The following is a 26366-nucleotide window of genomic DNA, read 5'->3' as shown; positions in this document are numbered from 1 at the left end:
TCCAAGGAACCTGCAACACCACCCCCAAAGGTTGTCCTTCGAAGGCCATCCTAATAAAGAGGTCTGGCAGGATGGCACGGGCCAGGTCCAGGGCAGGCCGGCTCTGTGGGCTGGCCCCAGCTTGAGGAGGCTGCAGTTATCTGCCCCGACCTGGTCTGTGTGAGCACCCATGCACCCATGAGGCCACGGGATAAGGGTTCCTGTTTTGCACTCTGAGGAGGAGGTTCTGTTCCTCCATCAGATTTTGTTACCTTAGAAACATGCCAATTTTTGTTTTAAGCTCATAGAACACATTTTTAATGAAAGAGGAAGTGCAAATTAAAACAAAAAACGGGGATTCTGGCTGTAGTGTCAAAGATTAAACAAACTTCTACAACAAACTCAGAGACAGGTGGCCTGTTTTAGAGGAAACAAATTGAAGTCCAAGCTCCCATCCTATCCCACCCCGAGTCCTGACAATGCGCATGCACACAAACACAGGCTCATACTTAATGAACAAACTGGGTGACAAAGGAAATCAAATGTTAAGTCTAGCTCCTCACAAGGCCAAACGGAGACCTAACACACAGCACCTCCCAGGCCATTCAACCCCTGGGAGGCTGGGCCTCGGCACGGCCAGGTGAGGGGAGGAGGGGAAAGTCTTCACCCCACCCGGTGGGAGTCACATCCCCTTGACAAGGAATTCACAGACCAGTGCAGTCACAACATCCCAAGGACTGCAGAGTTCAAATGAGAGCCCTGGTCTGGGCAGACCTGCACTGGGGACTCCGTCATGGCACTGAGGCGCCTCCTTGGCTTGCCCTCTGGCATTTTGCTTCTCAGAACCCCTTGTGCTCCCCATGTGGCAGCCATGCCTCCTGAAGCCCCAACCCCGTACAGCTCCCAGAAAGGGATGGCAGCTGCTGGCAGCCTTCTGATGATAGGCAAGCCCCTTCCACGCTGAGTGGTCAGTGAGCTGGGGGCACACTTACAAATTTGAGCATGTTCCAGTCGAACACGTAGTCATAGGAGAAACCCTGGCGATGGAACAAGTTCCTGAAGAGCTGTCTCAGGTATGAGTAGTCAGGCTTATCGTCAAAACGCAAGGAACGGCAGAAATTTAGGTACGTGGCGAATTCAGCTGTAAACACCAGAAGACTCAGAGGTAACCAGCAGTATTCCTGACTAAGAGCCAGAATGGTGTCTGTCCACAGAACCCTTGACCACCCACAGCCACAGAGAGAGGCTGTGAAAGCTGGAGCCTGATACATCAGGCATGCTTTGAGGAAAGAGGATAAGACTGAGCACCACAGAGCATAACAGTTTTACCTGAGACATTTACCCCAGGAAAAGTCTCACAAAAACAAAAGGAAAACTCCCTGAGTTATGGCTCAGGAAGGCAGAGAAGCACTAGGGACAGAGGCTGTGGCCACTCGAAGGGCAGGTCACCTGAGTTAGCTCAGCTCCCTAACTCTGCAGGACGCTGAGGGGGCTTTGGACAGCCAGCCTCTGGGGGACTTCCCTGGTCCTTCCAGACCTCACAGGCCCCTGCCCTCCCACAGAACTACAGCTGGCCCACTGTCCGCCGGACACTCACAAGGGTAGCCTTTGCACAACACCTCGATGGGAGTGGACATCTTCTTCTCACTGATCCTCTCATACTTCTGCCTCTTGGTAGCAGCCTTCAGGCCCTGCCAGGGCAGTGAGCCCAGGTTGAAGTACATGAGCACATAGCCCAGAGACTCCAGGTCATCCCTTCGAGATTGTTCTGGATAGAGAGGAGAGCAGGTCAGGGCAGCATGCCTGAGTATGCACAGCAACACCCCAGAGATGCTGCCTGGGGATAAACTCAGAGCCTCAGAGAAGGACACTTGGAGTCTTTGCTTCTGCAGAAGCAATGCTGCTGTGCTGTTAGGAGATGCACTGCCACCCATTAGGAAGCCCCAGCACATGCTGTCCCCCATGCCTCACAAGGTCTGCAGGCCCAGATGCCAGCCTTTGCTATGAAGGTTTGATGCCAGCCTCCATACCCAATGTGCCACAACCAACCCTCAGGGCCCCCAAGAGGCTGCAGGATAGCCAGGGCGGGAGGGCTCACCGATGCCAAGGTGTGTGTTGATGGAAGCATACCGCGCCGTCCCAGTGAGGTTCTTGTTCTCGCGGTAGGGGATGTGCTGGTGGGTGCGGGCGTCCCGGTACTTCTTAGCCAGCCCGAAGTCAATGATGTAGACCAGGTTGCCCTTCTTACCCAGCCCCATGAGGAAGTTGTCCGGCTTCACATCTCGGTGGATGAAGTTCTTCGAGTGTATGTATTCAATACGACTAATCTGCAGGTGGAGAAGCAGGGGTGACAGGTTGAACCCAAGGCTGCAGCCTGGCAGAAGGAACCAAGGGAACCCTGGCCCACTTGCAAACACCCACTTCCCTCCACAGGTCACTATCTCTTGCACAGTTAACAAGCTTCTGTTTTCTCCGTATGCACGCATAGCACAAAAAGGAAGCAAACAACCCTGAAGGCCTCATCAGATTGATGAATCAAACCAAGCCTGTGCTTAGCATGTGGGCTGCCCTTCAGTGGAGAAAAATGAAGTCTTACCATTTGGTCAGCAAGGAGTAGGACGGTTTTGAGACTGAACTTCCTAGAGCAAAAGTTGAAGAGGTCTTCCAGGCTGGGTCCCAACAGTTCCATCACCATGACGTTGTAGTCCCCCTCAGCCCCACACCACCGGATGGTGGGGATGCCCACTGCAAGAGAGAGTGCGTCAGTCCCCCTCCCGTGCATCTGCACTGAGGATGCCAGTGCCTGTGATGCTGATGGGGGGCGGCTGGGCAGGAGCAGTGAGAAGTGACATGCGGAGAGGCTGGAAGGCCAATTTCACAGTGGGGGTGGGGTGAGGGGCTCAGGCAGAAGAGCCCCGCTGGCTCCCACAACCGGGTCCCAGTCTCCCTACGACTGACATCCTGCACCAGTGTGGGAAAGGTGTCACAGCTAATGACCCAATGCTGATACGCTGTCATTAACTGAAGTGTATACTACTCAGGCTTCCTCAGGTTTAACCTCATGCCCTCTGGCTGCTCCAGGACGTGTCCCAAGATCACATGACGAGTAGTCGTCATGTCTCCTTCAGCTGCTCTTGGCCAGGAGGGTCTCTCAGACTTTCGTGGTCTGAATGACCCTGACAGTTTGGAGGAGGGCTGGACAGTGATGCACAGACTGTCCCCTCTGCTGGCCTCTCTGATGTTTTTCTCGTTATTAGTCTGGGCTTGTGGGTTTGGAGAGGAAGACCACAGAGGGGAAGTGCCCTTCTCATCATGTGCCCTTCTCATCATGTCCCGCCAGGGCTGTGCTGCAGTATGACTCCTCACCATGGCTGTACCCTTGGTCACCTGGCTGAGGTGTATCTGTCGTGTGTCTCCACTGGGGAGTTTCTCTTTCTTCCCCTACCCATGCCGTTCTCCCTGTGGAGATGTCACCACACGTGGCCCACACTTAAGAGGGGTTTTGGGCCCCCTTCCCAGAGGGCAGAGCATTCATATATATACGACTTGGAATGCTTCCACACAGATGTGTGTCTTCTCACTTTTTCACTATTTTTCCCATTAGTATGAGCCCACGAGTGTCTGTGTCACATTTTGGTCTGTACTCCAGCACTGTATCACTTATTCTGTTGCTCCAAGCATCCTGGCCTTGCATGCTTCTCAGCGAGCAGCTCCTGGGGCCCTCTAACACCCCATCCCTGCAGGCTGTTTGAGTACTGCATTCCTTTCTGGCACTATAAGATGCTAAATACTTTTGATTTTGATATCAACAGGGCAACTTTTCATTTTTACAATTAAATATTTAAAAAATACATTTTACACGTGACATGAGAACAAACTTAACAAAGTCCATAGGTTATAAGGCATAATGTGACAAAAGCTTGTGGCCTACCATGAACACAGAAGCTCAATAGGCTCCAAGCACAAGAACCATAAAGAACGCAACACTGACATACGCGACAGTCCAAATGCTCACTAGTGATAAACAGAACACCTTGAAAGCAGCCAGAGGAAAAAGCAGAGTGGAGAAACATCTTCCAAGAACTGAGAAAAGAACTGACAATCTGCCGAAAAAACCTCAGCAGAGACAAAATGAAGATATTTTCAGATATAAAAGGGTGATGAATCAATCACCAGCACTGTGACACGTTACAGGATGTCCTTCAGGCAGGAAGCAAGCGATGCCACATCGAAGTGTGGGGCTACAGAAGGAATGAAAAGCACTGGAAACAACATGAGTACATAAAAATTATTTAAATTTAAAAAGTATGACTGTTTATGGGACTTCCTTGGTAGCACAGTGGTTAAGAATCTGCCTGCCAATGCAGGGGACACAGGTTCTATCCCTGCTCCAGGAAGGTTCCACCTGCCATAAAGCAACTAAGCCCGCGTGCCACAACCATTGAGCCCATGGCTCCAGGGCCCGGAGTCGCAACTCCTGAGCATATACGCCACAACTCCTGAAGCTCAAGTGCCCTGGAACCCTGCGCCGTAACTACTGAGCCCAGAATTCTGTAACCGCTACTGATGCCCGTATGCTTAGAGCCTGTGCTCCACGACAAGAGAAGCACCACAATGAGAAGCCCACGCAAGGCAATGAAGAGTAGCTCCTGCTCACCTCGACTAGAGAAAGCCCACGCAAAGCAACACAGACCCAGAGCAGCAAAAAAAAAAAAATTAAGACATGACTGCTTAAACAAAAATAACAACGCACTGCAGCGTTTACAACATGCAAATAAAACACACGACACTATCACACAGGCAAGCAAGCAGCAGTCCACGAGGTCAGGTTTCTCTGCATCCTGTTGGCGATGACAGACCCTAACTGAACCACCATTGTGACACCACAAAGATAGTGAAAAAATTCAACAGAGGAGGCCATCACAAGAAAAATCATTTAGAAATGTTAAAAAAAAAAAACCCACAAAAAATTTAATTCAAAATAAGGTTAAAAAGGAAGGAAACTGAAGCAAAGACCAGATGGCACAAAAATAACAGCAAAGCCAATCCTGTCATTAATCACACTGAATGTAAACACCACAGGGAAGGCACACTTTCTCAGATTAGATGGAAAAGAAAGGATCCACACCAAACACTCCTCAGGTCTAACTAGGTCACAAGGAGGACTGTGCACCACACCAACATCAGACGAGAAGGGCTGTGTCAGCATCAGACATGGTAGACTTGTGCAGAAGAGTGTTTCCAGGGATATTATCAGTCATCTCACAGTGATAAAGGCATCAACTGATCAAGAAAACATATATTCTAAGTGTTCACACAGCTAACAACAGAGCTTCAAAATACATGAAGCAATACAAGGAGAGAGACAAATCCACAACCTGACTAGAGATGTCAATCACCCCTCACAGCAGCAGAACAAGCTTTTTTTCCCCCAGGTATCATAGGGCATTTATCAAGATACATCACATTCTTGTCAGAAAACAAGCTTCAATAAAGTTACAAGGATTCAAGTTATACAACATATTTTCTCAGAAAACAGTGGAATTCATTTAGAAATAAATAACATGGAGAAGGCAATGGCACCCCACTCCAGCACTCTTGCCTGGAACAGCCCATGGATGGAGGAGCCTGGTAGGCTGCAGTCCGTGGGGTCACTAACAGTCGGACACAAATGAGCGACTTCACTTTCACTTTTCACTTTCACGCATTGGAGAAGGAAATGGCAACCCACTCCAGTGTTCTTGCCTGGAGAATCCCAGGGACGGGGGAGCCTGGTGGGCTGCTGTCTATGGGGTCACACAGTCGGACACGACTGAAGCAACTTAGCAGCAGCAGCAGCAGGTAGAGTGAAAATTGTCTATATATCCCAATAATTCACATTATTACTTCATGAACGTACATTAGGAAAATCATTGCCAAATAAACTCTTACAACATATCAATGTAATTCAAAAGACAAATAGCCCTTGTTGTTGTTTAATCCATACTTATCTCTCTCTCATCTATATAAGAAAAATTCATTGAGTGGAAAATTGATCCAGTTCTCTGCACATTTATTAAAAGAGAAAGTGTATTGAAATTACAACTTAGTGTGCATAACACTGTTAGATTGTATGAAACCCTATAATATTTGAATATAAAAGATTATTCCGATGTTAAAAGTATGCTGTTAACAGGACAAGTCTCATTTAATGAACCAGAGTATGCGTATCTTTTTTTCCTTGTGCTATACTGTTATGGTTCCATTTATTTCTATCTTCTGGGCACTAAAAATTTATTACATGAAGGTTTTTCATGTAGAGATATTGGTAAGGAATAAATTTGGTTTGTAACTACTAATAAATAGTTGATGCCAAAAAAAAAAAAAAGAAATAACAGTTCTATGGAAAAAAATCCTCAAATATCTGGAAGCTAAATAATACAGTTCAAAATAATTTATGGATCAAGAAAGAAATCAAAAGGGGAATTAGCATTTTGAACTACAGGAAAAAGAAAACTCATCAGGATTTGAAATGTTGCTATGGTAGGCGAAAACTTTATAGCCACTAAGTGCCTATACTATAGAAAACACATCAATGATCTCAGCTTCCACCTTAAGAAAACAGTTAAACCCTAAGCAGTCAGAAGTGAAATAAAAGATCACAGCAGAAACTAATGAAACAGAAAACTGAGAAACAAGAGAAAATGACTGAGACCAAAGCTGGCCCTTTGAGCAGATTGTTGATAAATCTCTAATGAGACTGATTCGGGAAAAACCAGAGAAGACACAAATTACCAACAGCAACAACGAGGGACGTCCCTGGAGGCTCACTGGTTAGCACTCTGTGCTTTCACTGTTGAGGGGCCAGGTTCTATCCCCGGTCCGGGACCTAAGATCTCACAAGCTGCATGGTACAACCAAAAACAAAACAAAATGAAAAACACAACAAAACACGCAGGAACGAGAGACAACATCACTAGATTCAGGCTTCCCAGGCGGCTCAATGGTAAAGATTCCACCTGCAATGCAGGAGACACAGGAGACGTGGGTTCAATCCTTGGGTTGGGAAGATCTCCTGGAAGAGGAGATGACAACCCACTCTAGTATTCTTGCCAGGGTTTTGAAAACCCCCCACGGACAGAGGAGCCTGGGGAGCTACAGTCCGTGGGGTCACAAAGAGTCAGAAATGACTGAGCAATTGAGCACGCACAAACATGGGGCAATATAAATAGCTTTATGCCAATACATTCAGTAATTTAGGTGAAACAAACAAGTTATTTGAAAGATACGAACCAACAAAGCCCTTGTATGCTGCTGGTGGGAACATAAGTACAAGCGGTCTGGCAGTTTCTTCAAAGAGAAAAAACATTCACTACTTTTGGTTCAGCCATTTCATTCCTAGTCACTTACCCAGAAGTAAAAGGATAAGAATGTCCATATCTACACGAAAGTTCACAGCAGCTTTGTTTGGAGTGCCTGACACCTGGAACAAATCCAAGTGCCCGTGAACAGGTGCAGGGATAAAGAAACTAGGCATCCAAGGGAATAATTTTCAGCAATAAAAAGGAGTAACCATGACACACACACACATTCTCAAAAGAAAGGACACACAGTACTACTCCTTGCACAGGAAGCTCTAGAAAATGCAAACCAGCCCATAGCGACAAAAGCAGATGACAAAAGGCGGGGGTAGAGGAAGCACAAAGGGACCCAACAAACTTTGAAGAGCAACGGATATGTTTGTCACCTTGATTATGGCAATGGTTTCTTGAGAGGACACTCGTGGTAAAATTCTCAAATCACCACACTCAAAACACATGCAGTTTGATTCCTCTCAATAATGCTGATTAAAAAAAAAATAAACCAGAATGTTTTAGTTTTCTTTTCACGCTAAAGTCACCTGAGCCATCTGAAGTGGATTTTGGGGTGAGGGGAGGCAGGACTTTCAGCAACCTTGGCCACGTGTGTTCACAAGGCCTCGCTCACTGACCATTACACCTCCTCCACTGACGTCAGAATCCGGTGCCCGAGGGTCTTTCTGCAGCTGGAGTGTGGGTGGCACAGCACTGCAGGTGGCACATGTGACGCAGCGCAGACAGAGTCCACATTCACACTGGCCCAACCGCCTGCCCCAGTAATCTCCTTCACAGAAGTTCCCCGCCTAGGGTACAACCTAGGACCATGCACTGCCATGTAGTCACCATGGTTAAGTCTAGAACAGTTTTTTAACCTTCCATCAAAGAGAAATTTTTGAAGAGTTCAGGTCAATATTGAATGGTCCTCAATTTTGGATTTGCCTGATTGCTGGTTCTCATCACCTGACAGATGGAAATCTGCCAGATTTCTCCAACAAAAATTACTTTTTCTTTGTAAGTTATTTTGGCTGTGCTTCAGGGCATGTGGGATCTTAGTTCCCTCACCAGGGTCTGGACCTGGGTCCTAGGCAGTGAAAGCGCAGAGTCTTAACCAGGGGACCACCAGGGAATTCTCCTTTTTATTATTAATACATAATCTGCAACTGATGCTGAAGCTGAAACTCCAATACTTTGGCCACCTCATGCGAAGAGTTGACTCATTGGAAAAGACCCTGATGCTGGGAGGGACTGGGGGGCAGGAGGAGAAAGGGACAACAGAGGATGAGATGGCTGGATGGCATCATCAACTCAATGGACGTGAGTTTGAGTGAACTCCGGGAGTTGGTGATGGACAGTGAGGCCTGGCGTGCTGTGATTCATGGTGTCGCAAAGAGTTGGACACAACTGAGTGACTGAACTGAACTGAATCTGTGAGGGAAAAAAAAGTAATCTGTGGATGAAGCTTTGAGGGCAGTGTCAATACTTGAACTTGTATCAGGTTGGTGTAAAAGTAACTGTGGTTTTGCATCGCTGAACTTTGCTGTTTAATATTGGAATACATTCTTCAATGTGGTTATACTACACATCATTTTAATGTGCATTTCTCACTTTATGTTTTTTTGCTAATGTATTACTTGCTATTTATTTTACATTTGTTTTAGACCATGGAAATGATGCTAGACAAAAAGCAAATTCAAGCAATCTTATTTGAGTTCAAAATAGGTCGGAAAGCAGCAGAGACAACTTGCAACATCATCACATTTGACCCAGGAACTGCTAATGAATGTATGCGAAGTTTTGCAAAGGAGATGAGAGCCTTCAAGATAAGCGTAGTGGTTGGCCATCAGAAGTTGACAACAACAAACTCAGATCATCATCGAAGCTGATCCTCTTAAAAGTACACGAGAAACTGCCAAAGAACTCAATGTCAACCATTCTATGGTTGTTTGGCATTTGAAGCAAATAGGAAAGGTGGAAAGGCTTGCCAAGTAGGTGCCTCAAGAGCTGACAGAAAATTAAAAAAAATTGTCGCTCTGAAGTGTCACCTTCTCTTACTCTACATAACAATGAACCATTCTCAATCAGATTATGACATGCAATGCAAAGTGGATTTTATACCACAACTAGCGACAACTAACTAGCCCAGTGGTTGGACTGAGAAGAAATGGAAGTTCCAGAGCACTTCCCAAAGCCAAAATTGCACCCCCCAAAAAAAGTCATGGTCACTATTTGGTGGTCTGCTGCCCGTCTAATCCACTACAACTTTCTGAATCCCAGTGAAACCATTACATCTGAGAAGTATGCTCAGCAAATCGATGAGATGCACTGAAAATTGCAGTGGCTGTGTTGGTCAACAGAATGGGTCCAATTCTCCAAAAGTTGAACAAATTGGGCTGCAAAGTTTTGCCTCACCCACCATATTCACCTGATCTCTGGTCAACCAACTACCACTTCTTCAAGCATCTCAACAACATTCTTTTGCAAGCAAAATGCTTCCACAACCAGCAAGAGGCAGAAAATGCTTTCTAAAAGTTGGTCCAATCCTGAAGCACAGATTTTTATGCTACAGATTTGAATAAACAAACTTATTTCTTGTTTGCAACAATGTGTTCATTGTAATGGTTCCTGTTTTGATCAATAAAGATGTCTTTGAGCCTAGTTAAAATGTTTTAAAATTCACAGACGGCAGTAATTTACTTTTGTACCAACCTGATATGTTTGTATCCATCCAGTTACCCTTTAAACCAATCAAGTAACAAAACAGTGTCCACAAAGTGGCGAGTTTCCATTTGATTGTTCCTTCTGCCCCTCTGTAGAGCTTAACTTCACACCTGCCGCCTGTGTATAGAGCACTGTAGACTCATGAATTCTCTGTGTGTAGAGCATTGTGGACTCATGAACTTGCCCCTCTTCCATGCGTCATATAAATTTTAGGACTGTGTGTGTGTGTATGTGTAGAGAATTCTGGACTCATGAATTCTCCCCCTTCCATGTGTCATATAAATCTTAGGATTGTGTGTGTGGGTATGCAGAACATTGTGGATGTGTGAATTCTCCCCTCTTCCATGTGTCACATAAATTTCAGCACTATTTGTTCTGGTTCTGTGAAGCATGTCATGGGTAATTTGATAGGGGTCACATCCACTCTGTAGATTGCTTTAAGTAGTATGGCCATTTAAACACTATTCATTCTTCCAATCCAAAAGCACGGTATATCTTTCCATTTCTTTAACTCATCTTCAATTTCCTTTATCAGCATTCAATCGTTCTCAGCATATGTCTTTCACCCTCCTCGCTTAGGTTTTTCCTAAGTATTTTATACTACTTGATAGAATTTTTAAAAAGACTGTCTTTTTACCTTCCCTTTGTGTTATTTCATTGTTAGTGTAAAGAAATGACATAGATTCCTGTATGTTACACTTGTATCCTGCTACCTTGATGAATTCATTATCAGTTCTGGTAGTTTGTGTGTGAAGTCGGTACACAGGGTTTTCTGTACACCTATGTGCACATAAAGACAATTTTACCTCTTCCTTACCAATTTGGATACCTTTTGTTTTTTTTTGTCCAAAAGAACTATGTTGAATAGAAGTGTTGAGAATCTCTTTCACATATTACAATCCGTTATTCATGATGAGGCTTTAATTGAAGCCACTTCAAGCTCGTTCCTGTGTCCTCGGGACTCCTGCCAGAGTACCTGTTTCCTTTCAGCCACATGCTTCAGACTCACCTTCCCTCTTCCCGGCTCACCCTGGAATCTGGGCTCCTCTTGGTGTGGAGTGATACTAGAAGCTGCCACCTGGGTGCCGGCTTGAGTGTGTGGCATTTACGTCTTGGTCAACCTGGCCCTTCACCGTTCTTCAAATCTGTTGGCCTGTCCTGTGGGAGGAGGGCCCTGCTGGACTGTGAGCAGAATCCCCTGAGCCCTCTCTCTGAGCAGCTCTGGGACACAACATCTTGCCAAGTCGTTCTCTCCATGAACAGAATGTCTTCACTTGCTTGAATCCTCATCAGCATCCTCCGATGCGTTTTCCACATACGGGTCACACCTGGCTTAGGGTTTATTCCTCTGTACTTATGGTTCGTCTTTCACTACTGTAAGCAGTATTATAAGAACACCACTTTGGCCTCTGGACTTCTCTGGGGCCAACAGCCACCTGACCAGGGATCTTGGTTCTCTGTCCGACGAGATGTTTGCAGGTGGCTGTGCCAAGGAGCCAGTGGAGCTGCTGTGCAGTACTGGCAACTGAAAGTGGGTCGCTATGCTCCAGGTTCAGCTTCCCATCCATGACCCCTGGGGTCATACCTGACCTCCAAGTGGATGTCTCTAAGCCCTAGAGTGAGCTGTACACAGAGGGCTTACGGAACTTAAAGGAGGGCAAAGCAGTGGAGCTGACCTTTGAGAAGTCCCCCAAGGGCATGGAGTCTCTCCAGTCACCAGGGGGCTGAAAGCAGCCATGGGAGGGGCTATCTTTTCACAACCCAAGGTTTGAGGAGCAAAGAGGCAAAAGCAGGGAAAGGGTGGGTAGGGGCACTGCCATGGACCTCAGGCAGGGTCCATGGCATCCCCCCACTTCCTTCTTGGCAAGGGGAGGGGTGAGACAGAAGGCAGCAGCTCTGGGCAAGTGCTTGCGGGCGAGGAGGAAACACCTCCGGAACCTGCATACCTCTTGGTCTCTACTCCCAAATTTCCAGCTTTTCCAAGTGGCCAGGACATGGAAGTGTTTTCCTGTGGAAGGCTATGTAGTAATAACACTTCCTGTGTCGGAGAAGGCGGAGCACAAGACCACAGGACACACCACTGCTCTCTGGGACCCCCTCTCTCAGGGCTGAGGCAGGGCTTCCCCTGCTGGCCTCCTCCTGACCTGTTCTTGGGATAGGACACGGGACTGAGGACAGGCAGAGAGATGGCTAGCAACAGCTGCAGACCTGCTAGCCCTCTCCCTCCACCGAAGCCAGCACCACTTGTTTACTGCTCCCTGGGGGCCCACTTTCTCAGGATGCCAAGCTGCACTAGCTGTGTGCAAATGAACCATCTGTATTTTAACTTTTTCCTTCATAGAAATGCTCCACTGTGTATTTCAGTCTAGAGCAGTGCATTCTCTACCATCAATGCTCCACAGGAGACAAGGTTTTAACTCTTGCCCCATCACTTGATCTCCTACTGGAAGGATGGAAATCAGTTTGAGCAGGAAATGTGGTGTAGACAGGTCAGGAGAGGCAGGACCAGGTGACAGCACCAAGAGGAAGCGTGGTTGGGTAAGGGCTGTCTCTACGTGTGATGAGGGATTCCCGTTTCGGACCTGCGATCCCAGGCACAGACTTGCTTCACCTCCCTGAGCCTTCACCAGGGTTCCTGTGTGTCTGTAAAAAGTGGATTCAAAGGGTACCAGCTCGAGCCTCCAGGTGAAAATGAAGCAAAATCCTTACGCTTTAATAACGCTGAGCTTTCTCGCCCTGGCTTCTCACGACCACAGGCAAGGGCTTCTTCCTAGTATCTGGCGTCAGCAACCTGCCCCCAGCAGCAGTGGTCAGTGTTGTGGCAGCTGAAGGACAAGGGGCTCAGTTCACAAGCTGGGACTCAGTGCTGGAATGGGGTAGATACAGTGGAGCACATGGAGGGACGTATGTCTGATGCTGGGTTCTGTCACCCCAGTGTCTGCCCATCTACTTACTATTTGTGGGGGCTTCACAGGACTTCATGAGTCACTGATCTGGAAATAACACGAGGTAGCCTAGGTGGTGTAAATATAAGGCAGTGGCCTTTTCCCATGTTCTTCTGGGGTTTTGTTGTTTACAAGCTTCCTACTGTATTCAAAGAAGAGACGGATAAAAGGTTGTGCACCAGGCAAAGGATCTCAGACACAAATTTGGGGGTACCCCACCCCCCATCTCAAAACAGGGGTCTTAAGACCTTCTTTCGTGTTCCCTTCCCCCATTTCAGACCAAATCTTCTGTACTAAAAACTTGACTCCTATTCTACTCCCTTCTCCATCCTCACCAACACACCTGTACCTTTAGTCTGTGCGGGTATCTCCACAACTCAAAACGTTTGTCCAGAAGTACTGAAGCAGCTAGAAACATTCCATCCCTTGTCCCCAACTCCAGGTCAAGGCTGTTACTTGACATGATTCATGACAAACACACTGCTGCATTTGCATGGATCAAAACTACTTTAATCTCAAATCCTAGGGAAGAGAGAAGGTCGGTGGGGGTGCTTCTTTGTAGAAAGTGAGGTTGGGAGATCACTCAGGGGAAGATACATGTATCTCCAGGTCACTCAAGAGCTTTTGTGCAAGTGTAAGAAACGTCTATCCAAGTGGCCACACGACTGTTTAACAGGAAACAAATAGAACTCCATGTTCTCTGTTAGACACCAAAGCTTTGTTTGAAATCTTGAATTTATGAGGAAGGAGTAGTTTGTCCTCTTCTGGTTCCCCGTTCCCCTTGCTCTCCAACTACAGGAGACTTCAGCCCTGGGGCTGCAGGGACTTCACCCCTGGAAAGCAAAGACTCAGTGGCTGACTCTGCTGTGCCCCCACTTCCTTTCTCACTCGCCATGTCCTGTCACATGGGCTGGCTCTTTTCCTCTTTTCCCTGTCAAATGTAAAGAATAAAGACTAGCTTGCACTGAGGAGAAAAAGAATTCTATTTCCTAACTGACTGTTGGTGGTGTAATAAGAGAACTAATTTTATACTTTGATCTGAAGTATCTGGCTCACCGCTCTAACTTGTCTTGTTGGTTTCCTATGTAGGAAGTCAGATCATGCACAAGTAAATTTTTTCTTTCTTTCTTCTCCATCTTTATTCTTTGACACTTCCCCCTTCTCTGCTAGCTGAGACATGCCAAGTCACACTGGAGAAGAATGATTAATGGCAAGGTTGAAGATGATGTGGATGTAACAGGAGCCCCCAAGACTTTCCAGGTGAAGGCAAATGTGGGTAAACACCTGGGAACACATCCCTGTGGCTGGGGTGCCACCCTACAGGCCGAGCACCTGCCTGCTTCACAGAATGCCTTTCCACCAACAGGCTCTGCACCAGCGGGTATGGGCGAGGGAGTCACTGTGGCACCATGATTAAGAGCAAAACCCTAAAAGCCAGCCAGGGCTCCTCCTCAACACAGGGAGGTCTGTTTATGGAGACACAAGAGCCTATAAACTGCAATGAAATCCATCGAACCACAACTGTGTCAACATTGAAGAACCTCAGGAACACAGCAGGTCAAAGAGGAAAATTGTAGAATACACACAGTGTGACTGTATTACTCATGTCCAGAAGTGTGTGAACTAGGAGACGTGGGGCACGGACCTGCCACTCGTCTGCTCTGACGGTCCACTTCACTGGCAGCACCATCTCTTACTGGTGACCCCAACACACCTTATCACCTCAAGATAAGATGCAGTAGAAGCAGGGCGCTCCTCTTCTCGGTTCCCTGGCCAGAAGAGGAAGATGCTATGTAGCCTGCTTCATCCTTGGCAGACTGTCTTGCAAACTAAATGCTGAGGTCCAGGCAGCAATCAACTCTAAAGCCACTCACAAGAATAACCCTGCTCCCTGTGCACAGACAGCTGCCCCATGACCTCAGAGGTGTGATGCAGCGAGACCAGAAAGCTGAAACGCACCTGGGATGCCAGACTGCCGCTCCTGGGGCTGGGGCAGGACATGTGAGGCCGCAGGTGAGAGACACAGCCATCAGAGTGCTACCTGGTGACCAGCCATGCCAGGGACACTCAGCTGCCCCTGCCCACTTGCCCTTAACATGGGAAATGGGTCACTTGGACTATTATGTGCAGCTCTGGACACTTGATACTTTTTCCCTCATTCAGTCCAAAGATAACCAAAGCATATGCCTGGGGGTGAAACAGGAGGGATACCACCAGGTAAATGCTTTCCGTTGGATTTGCGGAAAGTTTCAATGTAAAGATAGGGACTCAGTATTAATGCAAATACAATAGTTCATTAAGTGTTTGGCAATTCAACCTTAAAACAACTGTAAATACCATGGCCAAATGTTTCTGGGCGATGTCATTAGATTTTAAAAAACTAACTTCTTGCAGGATAATGGAGAAAAAAAAAAATTAGAAACAAACTAAGCAAGGGCACGGGGAGCCAGGCTTTGGGCAGCTGCAGAGAAGTCCTGGGTGGGCACACGGGTGCAGAAGGCCTTCCTGCTCGCTCTCTCAAGCACATGGCTCTGGGGGTTCATTTTAGTATTCCAACAGCCACGAGCTCTACACGTTCTTAGGTACTGTGAAACCTTTCCTAATAAAAAAGATTATAACTGTCTTAAATATACTGTGGGAACTGACCAGGCATGTAAAATGAGAGTGAACTTGGGTGAGAGGCCACCTGTTTCTACTGCCACGTCACTGGTGGCATTCACCCACCATCAGCACAGAGCTCCCACCCTTCACCCCTGGCCTGAATTCTCAAAGGGCCCACCCTCTCCTCCCACACCTGCCACAAGCCTCGACCAGAAGCAGCTGTGAACTAAACAAAATATCTCCACTCGAAGGTTTTCCAAGGAGAATGTGGTCTAAAGATACTTTGTGGGGTTATTAGGTCAGCCTCTAGGTTCTGCCTGGCAGTCCACTTTGTTTTGATAAAAACTGGGTGTCCACCCAAGTCCTTCACCAACATAATTAACTTAAAATTATTTCTGCTATTTCAAGTTTTTTAATCTATTGCACCAACTAGATCTGGGGCTCGTTCCTGATTGCTGACACTCAATAGAGGGCTGCTCTGCAGGAGTGGTCTGGGAGCTACAGTGCTCATGTTCAAACCTGTGTTCTTTAGAAACAGCCTCAGTTTCTTCATTCGTTATATGAGGGTGATGACACCTACTGCACACGACTGTGGTGGAGAACATGCTGGCACATGTAAAAACACTTTTAACAATACCTGACACTGGTGTGTCTTTTTTTTTTGCTTTTGCCTTTATTGAAGTAAAATTGGTATAAAACATATTAGTTTCATGTGTACAATTTCATCTTTGTATACACTAATAAAAGGTGATCACCACTGTAAGTCTGGTTGCCAAATGCTACCATACAACTGAAACTTTTCACCCATCTCATCCACACCCCCAAACATGTTGCTGTTGTTTTTTTTAAATGCCAACCCCTCCCTCCCTTAGGTGGCCTGAGTGAGCCAGCACAGCACCTCTCTCTAGTGGAGTACTGTAAGGCCACCATTACCAGGCAGCAACCCAGGCAACACTGTACTACGAGCTAGAGAGGGCAAAGCAAGCCCTGGGCTACAAGCTTTCTCCTATGATGATGTCAATTTATCAACTGTCTGCAAAGAAGCCCAGAGCTCAGTATAAAAAGAAAAAAAAACCATGATCAGAGATGTACCACCTAAGATGGATACAGCAGGGTGGCCAACAGCAGAGCTATGAGGTTTCCAGGCGGAGGCCTGTATTTCCTCTGCCATCCCAGCTTCGACAAGCTCACAAAATAGTACCAGCATGGAGCTCTCTGCTCCCGGACAGAATCCGTTTTCTAAAACAAACATTTACATCTTGATAGAATTCACCAAGTGTATATCTGAAGCAAGAGTAAAACCCAATCTACGTGTGGGCAGGGTCAGACAGCAGAATATCTTATCTAGAATTCTGGTGGGTTTCCATGATCCTACGGGAAGGGCATGGGAAGACTAAAGTAAGTGATCTTTTGCATTCTAAAATAGGGGGTCTAAGCAGAAAGTACATGCAGGGGCATTTAGCAGCATCTGCAGACATTTCTGATCATCCCAACTTGGGGGAGGGGGTGAGGGCCTACTGGCACCTAGGATGCTGCTCTCTGTCCTCCATGCAGGAGACAGCTTCCACAATAAACAGTAACGCTTTGGAGGAGAGACCCTGTCTAACCCAAATAAACTCTTTTCTGTTGAGGCAGGATCTTAGTTCTCTGACCAGGGACTGAACCTGTGCCCTTAGTGGAGAAAGCAGAGTCCTAATCACTGGACTGCCAGGGAATTCCCTTTGTTGAGTCTTAATCTACTCCATATTAGTTCCTCCCTGGCATCAGTTCTTCTCCTTCCCTCTGTCCCTGGGCGCCCAGCTGCTGAGTTCCCAGAGATGCTGCTCCTCAAATGCACAGGCTTTTCAGTCAGAAGGTTTCATCCAATCCCCATTACCAAGCTCCTCCCACCATGAAGGCCATATCCCAAGTCACCTGTTCCTATTCAGCACCACCTTAAAAGCTGTGGAGACTGCACCTGGCGCCTGAGAAGCTCACCGGGGGCCTCCAGAGGGCAGACACACTGACAGGGTCCTCTGTCAACCTCTCCTGGGCACTGGAGGGGCCAGGGAGTCTCCTCTCTATGTGCCATCCGAGAACCTACAGCTTTTTCTGGTCTCATAATACTAGGGATGAGAGGCACCGGACACCCCACCTGCAATCATCTCACAGGACTCTGAATGTTGCTTTAAGATGTACCTGCTGCTAGAGACACCTTGTGCTACGTCAACAGAGCTATGGTGCTTTCTCGAAGTAGCAGCACAGATCTGGTTTCTGGTAGCAGCAGCACAAATTAAGCTGCTTTGTGAAGCAAAGATGCCAAGAAGTCACCTCACCAGTCCTCCCTTTCCACCTGACAAAGGTGCCAACACAGACTCTGAAGACAAGCTTTCCTTTGGCAAAGTGCCAGGAGCCCACCCCCCATCTCCAACTCTCAAAGTATCATGGGGGCTTCTGCCTTGAAGGGTTTCCAAGAGGGAATAACACAGCTATTCTTCACACACAAAGCCCTGTCCCCAGAGAAATTCAAGACATTCAGGGTTGTGCCTAGGCTTTCCAAGCTCCTTGGGGAGCAGCACAGGCACATCCTTCAAAATGCTGCAGTGTCTTCAGGACTGAGACCCCCCCCCCCCACGAATAAGACCCCTTCCTGCTCTATTAGCCAAACAATCTCAGAGTCTAGAGAATTCTAAAAGGGAGATTCTGAAATCAGGATGGGTGCTCTCTGACATCCGGTACCCTCAGGCCCAAGGGGAGGTTTCACAGAAGCCGGACGGTAACTGAGCTGAAAGGGATCTCACTCAGGAGGAAGAGTCCGCGGACCGTCCCAAAGCCACAGGCATGACTGAGACAGCACAGGAGGATCAGCAGGAAGCTTCAAGTCAGTGCTGACATAAGTTCGTGTTCAAAGACACCAAGTACATAACATTCCCTAAGAAGGGAATATTCATGCAAAGAGCATAAAATGATGTTTGTCGAGTGAGGTCCTTTGCAGGCTTCTCAGATAGTATCTGAAGGAAGCCACAGGATGGGGTAAAGGCTATGAACGTTCCTGCCCCCTTTCCAAATCAACCAGACTGTGATTCATGACATCTGCCATCTCCCTTATCAAACACCACCTTGGTTTTCTTAATAGGTAAAAATCATACCTCCTCCCTGCATCATTTTGTAGATTTTGCTCTCAATGTGGAGCTGAGGGTGTTTGGTTTTGACACATTCAAGCTTGATGGCAACTTCTTCTCCTGCAGCAATGTCCGTACCTTGGCAAAGAAAGAAAACCACAAATGTTAATCATCTGGTATCTCCCACCTAACCCGACATTACAACACACTGGAGAGACAACGAGTGCTCTCAGAATCTTCTGAGGACAACCAGCTGATGGATGTACTCCACTTTCTACTACAAAATGGTGTCAGTGGTAGATAAACCCTTGTGGGAAAATAACCTTATTTTCACTTTTTAAAATAGGAGTATGTAATATGTATAGAAAAATTTTACATGGCGTTGTATCACCCACTTCCATATGGCCCTCCTCTGATCACCAGGAGACCCAGAGACAGGCTGTACAGTTCTCTCCACAGGATCCCTACTTGGTCTGAACCTTCTCATCCAGCCTGCTGGTCAGCCCTGCCTTCACCCACCCTAGGCTAGACCATGGGGAGTCCCAGGGCAACACATTCTATGTCGACCCCATTTCTCCATGCTTCCTTGATGGGCCTCAAGGGTGTACAATCCTCTCTCCAGAGGGAAAGCTGGGTTTCCACTGAACAACCACATGGCCTAAGCCCATCTCAGTCCATGCGGCCCAAGTACCAAGTCACAAACAGCAGGGTGGTTCTCAAGGGGGCTTGGTTCCCACGACACGGCAGGAGCCATCATTCGCCCAACACAGGTCAGGCCCAGGGAGACCCAGCACGTCCCTTCCCTCCCAGGGACCAGGACATTGCTCTGTGTCTCCTAGGGACACTGGATCAGGACTGGGTTCTGTCCGCAAAGCCCTAATCACACCTACGCAACACGTACTTGTCACTTATCTTTTGCCAATTTTGTGTTAAAACTAGCAACATATCTGCTCACATCTCCTGATCACCAGCCTATGACTGAAGATCAGAGGTTTAACCTCACGATGCCACTCTCTTCTTTACTACAATGTGGACCTACATACGTGACAACCACTACCCGTGCAGGCTTATCACAAAAATGTTCCTGAGTGCCAGTCTGACTCAAAGCTATGCTACAAGACCCCCCTCACCCTCCCAAGGCACATTCACTAGAGAGAATAGGAAAAGCAGTCTTAGAAAGCACATACCTAGGTCTCCCTTTGCTTTCCTCACCAGTTCTAAGTTAAAGCACTTTAATTCTTCCCAGAAGTACGGTTGTTTGTGAAGAAATTAACACTGGCTCCAGCAGCCCAGACGAAACCGAGACCCATGCTGGGCAAAGCAATGTTGCCAGTCCCTGGCAACTCAAGTTTCACCACCTGAGTTCAGAGGGGAGACCAGGAGGAGTCTGTTTCTTGGAGTTGTGGGGATGAATGAGTTGCTGGTTACAAAGCACACTGAGACTCCTGGACAAAAGGCAGAGTAAGGTCAGCAAGCATTAGAACAATGAAGACCTGCAGGAGAGTTGTCTGCTTGACATTCATGAACCCAGTAAATGCCCAAAAAAGAGAAACTGTCTCCTCTAGTCTGCTGGGACAGCTGCTTGAAATGTATCCATTTCTAGTGGCCCTAGGTACAAAGCTGGTCACCAGTGCTGGGGTTCCACGGGAATAACCACCATTTGATCACTGTTAGTGACCACCTTCAATTGAAGAGCTCCCTTTACCATGCCACAAAAACTCCTGGGTACTCCGAAGAAAGATAGGTAATACATTTTGTCCTTCCTGCCTCAGATTGGGATAATTTACCTAATCACAAGAGAAATGACTTCATTTTAAAATGTACTGTGTAAATGGAAAATGAACTCTGAGTTCCTGTGAGGACCTGGAACTCTGAACTGAACTTGCCAGCCCATGAGGAACAGATGACTCATCTTTCTAGTTACCTCAGCTACTCCCCCACCCCAAAGCAGGAGCATCAGAAAGTCTGTGATTATAGCACTCTTGCTCTTTCAACTATGTCTGTTCTGTCAACCTTGCCAAGAGGCAGGTTCTCAATGACAACATAGCCTGAGCCTGCACAGGCTACCTACTGAACTTGCACCTTCAAAAAGGCTGAGAACACTTCTAGCTCCACTGTATCATGGTTGATAAAGCTAACATCTGAGTCACCCCTGCAATACTGACAGTCTTGGGGACAAATGACCACAGGCAACTCTGAAACACAGTTGAATTCCAGTCTCCCCTAACATCACACCAGCAACAAAGCCAGCCTCCCCCAAGACCACACAGAGCAAGAGTCAGCTTCACCTAAGATTACACCAGGAAACAGCTCACCTCCTCCATGATTACACCAGCAAACAGCGTCAGCCTGCCCTAAGATTACACCAGGACAGAGTCAGCCTACCCTAAGATTACACCAGGACAGAGTCAGCCTACCCTAAGATTACACCAGGACAGAGTCCACCTCCTCCACGATCGTATCAGAACAGAGTCAGCCCCCTACAGCGTCACAGATGCAAAGGGTGCCCTGAGTCTGATGACTGAAAGAGGAAAGGCTGGACATGGGTTCTGTGCCAAACAGACTCGAGGGCAGCACCCACTCCAGGCTGTCTCCTCTGAGAGGTCTTCACCACTGGGTGAAGGAGCAGAGCTTCAAGTTCTGTATGTTCCATGGGAACTAAACAAGAGAGACCCCTGAGCAAAACTGGGGTGCACCACTCTGTAGCCCTGCAGTCCTATCCCAACTCCCCTGGCTGACAGCAGCCCCTGTGCTCTACCACCAGTGCTGGCCCACGTCTTGTCCCCAGACTGCCACCAGTCCACAAAGGGAAAACACAGGATAGCGAGGAAGCACCCAAGATCTCTGATGGCAACATGACATTGCTGCATTTTAATCTTATTTAACAAAAGTGCTGGTCTGCCACAACTGGAAATTACAAAGCTTGGGCCTTCACAACAGGTAACTTTTAGAAGTATTTCTAGATGCTGCTGCTAAGCCGCGTCAGTCGTGTCCGACTCCATGCGACCCCATAGATGGCAGCCCACCAGGCTCCCCATCCCTGGGATTCTCCAGGCAAGAACACTGGAGTGGGTTGCCATTTCCTTCTCCAATGCATGAAAGTGAAAAGTGAAAGTGAAGTCGCTCAGTCGTGTCCGGCTCCTAGCGACCCCATGGACTGCAGCTCACTAGGCTTCTCTATCCATGGGATTCTCCAAGCAAGAGTACTGGAGTGGGGTGCCATTGCCTTCTCCACTTCTAGATGGGGAACGAAAAAATCTGAAAGGTATTACTGAGCTCTGGGTTCCAGATTCAGAGCAAGTCAAAACCAAGCGGTACATCATGATTACTCTTAGTGTCTGTTTATAGTGAGATGTTTTATCCCCCAACAACCTCAGCTCTTTTGCGCAGTTCCACTGCTGGTCAGACAAGAGTTCCCTCTCACCAGGTAAAGATGTTAGTCTATGTTTAGACACAGGTTGATGCTGGTCCTAGGAAAACAAAATTATGTCCCTCAAGTTGAGAGCAAAGGCAGAGGATAAATGAAGTGAACTTAACTCTAAGCTTGGCCCTTTCCTGGAAGAGAAAGGTTAACTCCCACCGATGGCTGTCTTATCTTAAGAAATAGGGAGAGGCCTCTCAACAGCAGGTCAAAAGTTACTCTTGTAGGACAACCACTGACAAAGCAGCTGACTTGGTATCTAGAAACACTCAGGCCACCACAGTAGAGGACACAGGTGTGTGACTGCAGGAGCTCACACTGCAACTGCTTTCCTCTCCTGGCCTGTCAGCTACCATTCTGGAGCCTCTACTGCGTGCCAGATACCCCACTGAAGAGAAGTGAAAGTCAGAGAAGGGAAAACATGAAAACCAAGTATGAAGAGGTTACTAAGCTTTAGGTCCCCCCCCCAAAGTGTTTGTGTATATGATAAAGTCAAACTGCAAAGTCCACCTGGGTGAAGACTGGACAGATGAGGCCATCCTCTGACAAACCGATTGTCAGGATCAAGTACAAATGCCAACAGCTTGCAGGAAGAAAACCTCCTTCATTCCACCAATCATGAAAGGCGGTGGGTCCAAGGTACTGTAACCACCTCTACAAGACAAACATGGACAAGAATAGAGCTCCATGAGAACAGGGGGATCACAGTTTGGGAAAGACTGGAATAAACTGCAGGGCACAGTGCTGAGTGCTCATGTCAGCACAGCAGGCCTCTGGAAAGGGAGGCCAGCTCTGGGCCTTCTTGGTTCATAAGGCATTTAGCAAGCTGAAGGATAGCTCTCAACCCTCAGCTTCAAACACCTAAAAGCACTAGAAAGTCCAAGAAGACCCCAAACCCCACGCTCAAAGCAAGGTGGAGGAGGAGGAGTCCAGAGTGATCTGACCTATAGCAAAGTGACAGCAACTGGAACAACTTTAATCGTCATCATACTGTAATTTGTAGGACATAATTTTAAGATGAGAACCAAATTCATCATTCCTCAACTAATGACTAATTAATTGCCTAAAAAATGGAAAAAAAACCAACCCAGAAACAACAGTGGTACAGATGACTCAATACATCCCATGGTCCTTGGACCATAAAAAAGACTGAGAGCTGAAGAATTGATGGTTTCAAATGGTGGTGGCTAGAGAAGACTCTTCAGAGTCCCTTGGACTGCAAGGAGATTAAACCAGTCAATCCTAAAGGAAATCAACCTTGAATATTCATTGGAAGGACTGATGCTGAAGCTCCGATACTTTGACCACCTAATGTGAAGACCCAACTCACTGGAAAAACACCCTGATGCTGGGAAAGACTAAAGGCAAAAGAAGAACGGGGTGCAGCAGAGGATAAGATGGTTGGATGGCACCATCAATTCAATGGACATGATTCTGAGCAAATTGTGGGATATAGTGGAGGACAGAGAGCCTGGTGCTGCAATCCACAGGGTCACAAACAGTCAGACACAACTTAGCAACTGAACCACCTCTGACCCACTTTTCCAGTCACACATCTCAATCTAACAAGACCACGTCACATTTTCTCAGTGAGGTAGCATGTAGCCTGAAGCCACCACTACATGGGCCAAGAGCCATGGCTGATGAAAATAACTGGTTGTATCCAACCACACACAAGTAACTCTAAGTGTATTCCAAGGGCTGGGCCATGTGGGTACTCATAAGGAGTGCTCAAGAGCCACAGTGTATCCATCTTAGGATAAATGTGAAGGAGAAAACTGAAGACAGATCCCTCTGGGACCAGTCAGCATGATGATCTGTATCAAGCACCACTGGTGTGCCCAGAACAAGGTGAGGCCCAAAGGACACACTTGTGAATAAGCCTACAGGGTCTCCCACAAAACTCTCAACTTCTTTGTGAATGCCCTGGTGACAGTGTTCCACACTCTGACTGAACAAAGTTTTGGAAAGCAGAGAGCTGTCTGGCAAGGTTTCAGACCAGAGAACAAAAAGTTTCAAAACACTTGACTTTTTCCTATCAGTGTAAAGGTGGCTAATGGATTGGCTTTTCAGTATGGCTCCTAGGTCTTAGGGTAAAACTTTTGCCAAAATCTATTGTTCTATAAATAAGGCAAACAGCATGCATTTACCCAGCACTTTGCCTCCCAAAACACTGCTGAGAAGGCAACTGCTGACTACCGGACATAAATATTTAAACAGCAAAATGCAAGTGTCTCTAAAGTGTATTCTACTCAGCAGGGAAGTAAAGCACACACTGATGTGACACGTTTCCCCGTAGGGTAAGGCTACCAAAAATAGTTAGGAACTACCCTAAGTGTGGATTCCTCTTACACTGTCAGCCCAGGAGGTCGTGCATCCTTTTGCGAACTATAGCCAAGGATGCGGCAGTGAGCACACGGACTTGGGACCATCTGAAAGGCATAACCAGAAGCATTACTGACAAACGAAGCTATTCCTGACCCTCCCTGACACCAGCCAAACAAAAACACCAGAGCGGGCTGCGCAAGCACAGAGCATGTTTACCCCCAAACTTGCGCAATGACAGTCCCTCTGCACACGCACCGCGTGCCAGGATGGACGTCCCCAATGTGGGGGTAGGAGTAACTTATATACAATTATTCCTCTGGGAAAACCCAATAAGGTATTTTTAAACTTTCAACTGTAAGACTCAAGACAACCTTTTATTACACACGTGTATATGCGCTTTCTTTCACTGGAAATCTGAAGCCATCCGGAACGTTCTAATCTTCGCCCCGCCCCGCCCCCCCCCCCCCCCCCCGGTCTACCTGGAAGAATTTTCATAGCAAAAGGGCAAGCCAATGAGTAGAGCTTTGCCACTTTATTTGCCTCTAAGTCTGCCAACACCCTAGCGCTGACTTTGTCCAGAATCACCTGAATGTCATTCTCGTTTAAGCCGAGGTACCTAGTACGGAACTTGGATGCGCAACACGTTCTCAACGACCACTCGACTGGCCCCCAGGCGACCCTGCGCGCCACCTGCGGTCCACGACCCAGGCTCCGAGCCAGAGGGGCTGGTCAGCTGAGGCTGCACCGTCACGAGGAGCGCCGAGGAAGCCTCGGCCAGCCCCGGACTCTTCTCGTGCCCGCCGCACGGGCGTAGGACGTGGGAGCCGCACTCGCTGACGGCCTTTGTCTGCCTGGGGGGGCCACTGGGAGCGGACACCAGGCGGGGCAGGCAGAGCGGGCAGCGAGGGCCTAACCAAGGCTCCCGGCCGCTGCCCAGAGGCCGCGAGCTCAGGTTAAGCAGGTGCCCTCGGAGTGGGGTGGTGGGGTGGAGGGGCGCTGGTCAAAAAGGCCTAAAGTTCCTGCCTGGGGAGTTGGGAGATCCGAACCAGCGGGGACCCGGCTCACCGCCAGCGGCGAAGAGGGTCGGGCCTGGGGTTCGAGTCGCCGGGGGCGGGGTCGCCGGGGCGGAGGCCGGAACGGAACCGGGGCCGGCGGACGCCGGTTTGGGGTGGCCCGCGCCGGGGGGAGGGGCGCCTCACCGAGATAGATGTCTCCGAAGGAGCCGCTGCCGATCTTCCGGCCCAGCCGGTACCTGTTCCCCACTCTAAGCTCCATGGCGGCGGCAGCGGGACCGCTTTACTCCTGCCCTCCCGGCCGCTTCCTGGGTCTGAGCTCGGGGAGGCGGCGCCGCTGCTGCCGCTACTGCGGGTCCGGCTGCCGGCTCCGCCCCCCTCACGGCCCCGCTTTCACCATCGCTTTCCGGTCGCCCCGCCGCTCCCAGCGCCTCAATACGGGGCGGATGGGACAGTTCGAGCGCCGCCGCCCCTGTCCCGGCCCCCGCCGGCCCCGCTCGCCCTCTCCCCGCCGCGGATGGACTCGGATCTCCCGGGCCTAAATCTCCCTTCAGCTGCCTGAAGGAGCCGCCGCCATCGCGCTGTGACGTCACTTCCCCTAGCAACCCGGTGGGGCGGGGCTGCGCTGGCCGAGGGGCGGGGCCGCGGCTTCGGGCGGAGGGCAGGCGGCGAGGCCGCGCAGCCTAGGGGCAGGGCTAGGGGCGGGGTTAGGGGCGCGGCCGGGGCCTCGGGAGAGAGCCTGGGTGAGGGCTGGGCCTGGGGCCAGTGCTGTGTGGCGTAGTCGCGATCCACGGGTGTCCCGGCCAGTCCTCCTCTTTCCTTGCCCCCTGCCCACCCCCGCCCAGCAGTCCCTGGCCGAGAGCCCCCTGCCTGGTCCCTTTCCGCATGCAGGATCCACGTGCTCTCGCAGGGACTTCGTTTGT

General features: G+C 48.5%; 1 protein-coding gene across 7 annotated transcripts in view; it reads right to left on the bottom strand.

Moving 5' to 3' along the window:
- Positions 1–26024, bottom strand: part of CSNK1D (casein kinase 1 delta) — a 37802-nt gene extending 11778 nt beyond the window's left edge. For 3 of the 7 annotated variants that reach the window (XM_015458929.3, XM_005221050.4, XM_059878076.1), the window contains exons 1-6: positions 25630–25759; positions 18709–18819; positions 2576–2724; positions 2078–2306; positions 1577–1747; positions 972–1120 (exon numbers count right to left, since the gene is read on the bottom strand). In XM_015458929.3, coding sequence (XP_015314415.1) covers positions 972–1120; positions 1577–1747; positions 2078–2306; positions 2576–2724; positions 18709–18819; positions 25630–25705 — 885 coding nt within the window. In that variant the 5' untranslated portion in view covers positions 25706–25759. 7 annotated transcript variants of the gene reach the window in all.
- Between the last annotated feature and the right edge of the window lie 342 nt (positions 26025–26366).

The sequence above is a fragment of the Bos taurus genome, chromosome 19, assembly GCF_002263795.3.
Source record: "Bos taurus isolate L1 Dominette 01449 registration number 42190680 breed Hereford chromosome 19, ARS-UCD2.0, whole genome shotgun sequence".
Taxonomy (NCBI): domain Eukaryota; kingdom Metazoa; phylum Chordata; class Mammalia; order Artiodactyla; family Bovidae; genus Bos; species Bos taurus.
The sequence above is the reverse complement of the archived record's forward strand: the minus strand, read 5'-3'. Positions and strand labels throughout refer to the sequence as shown.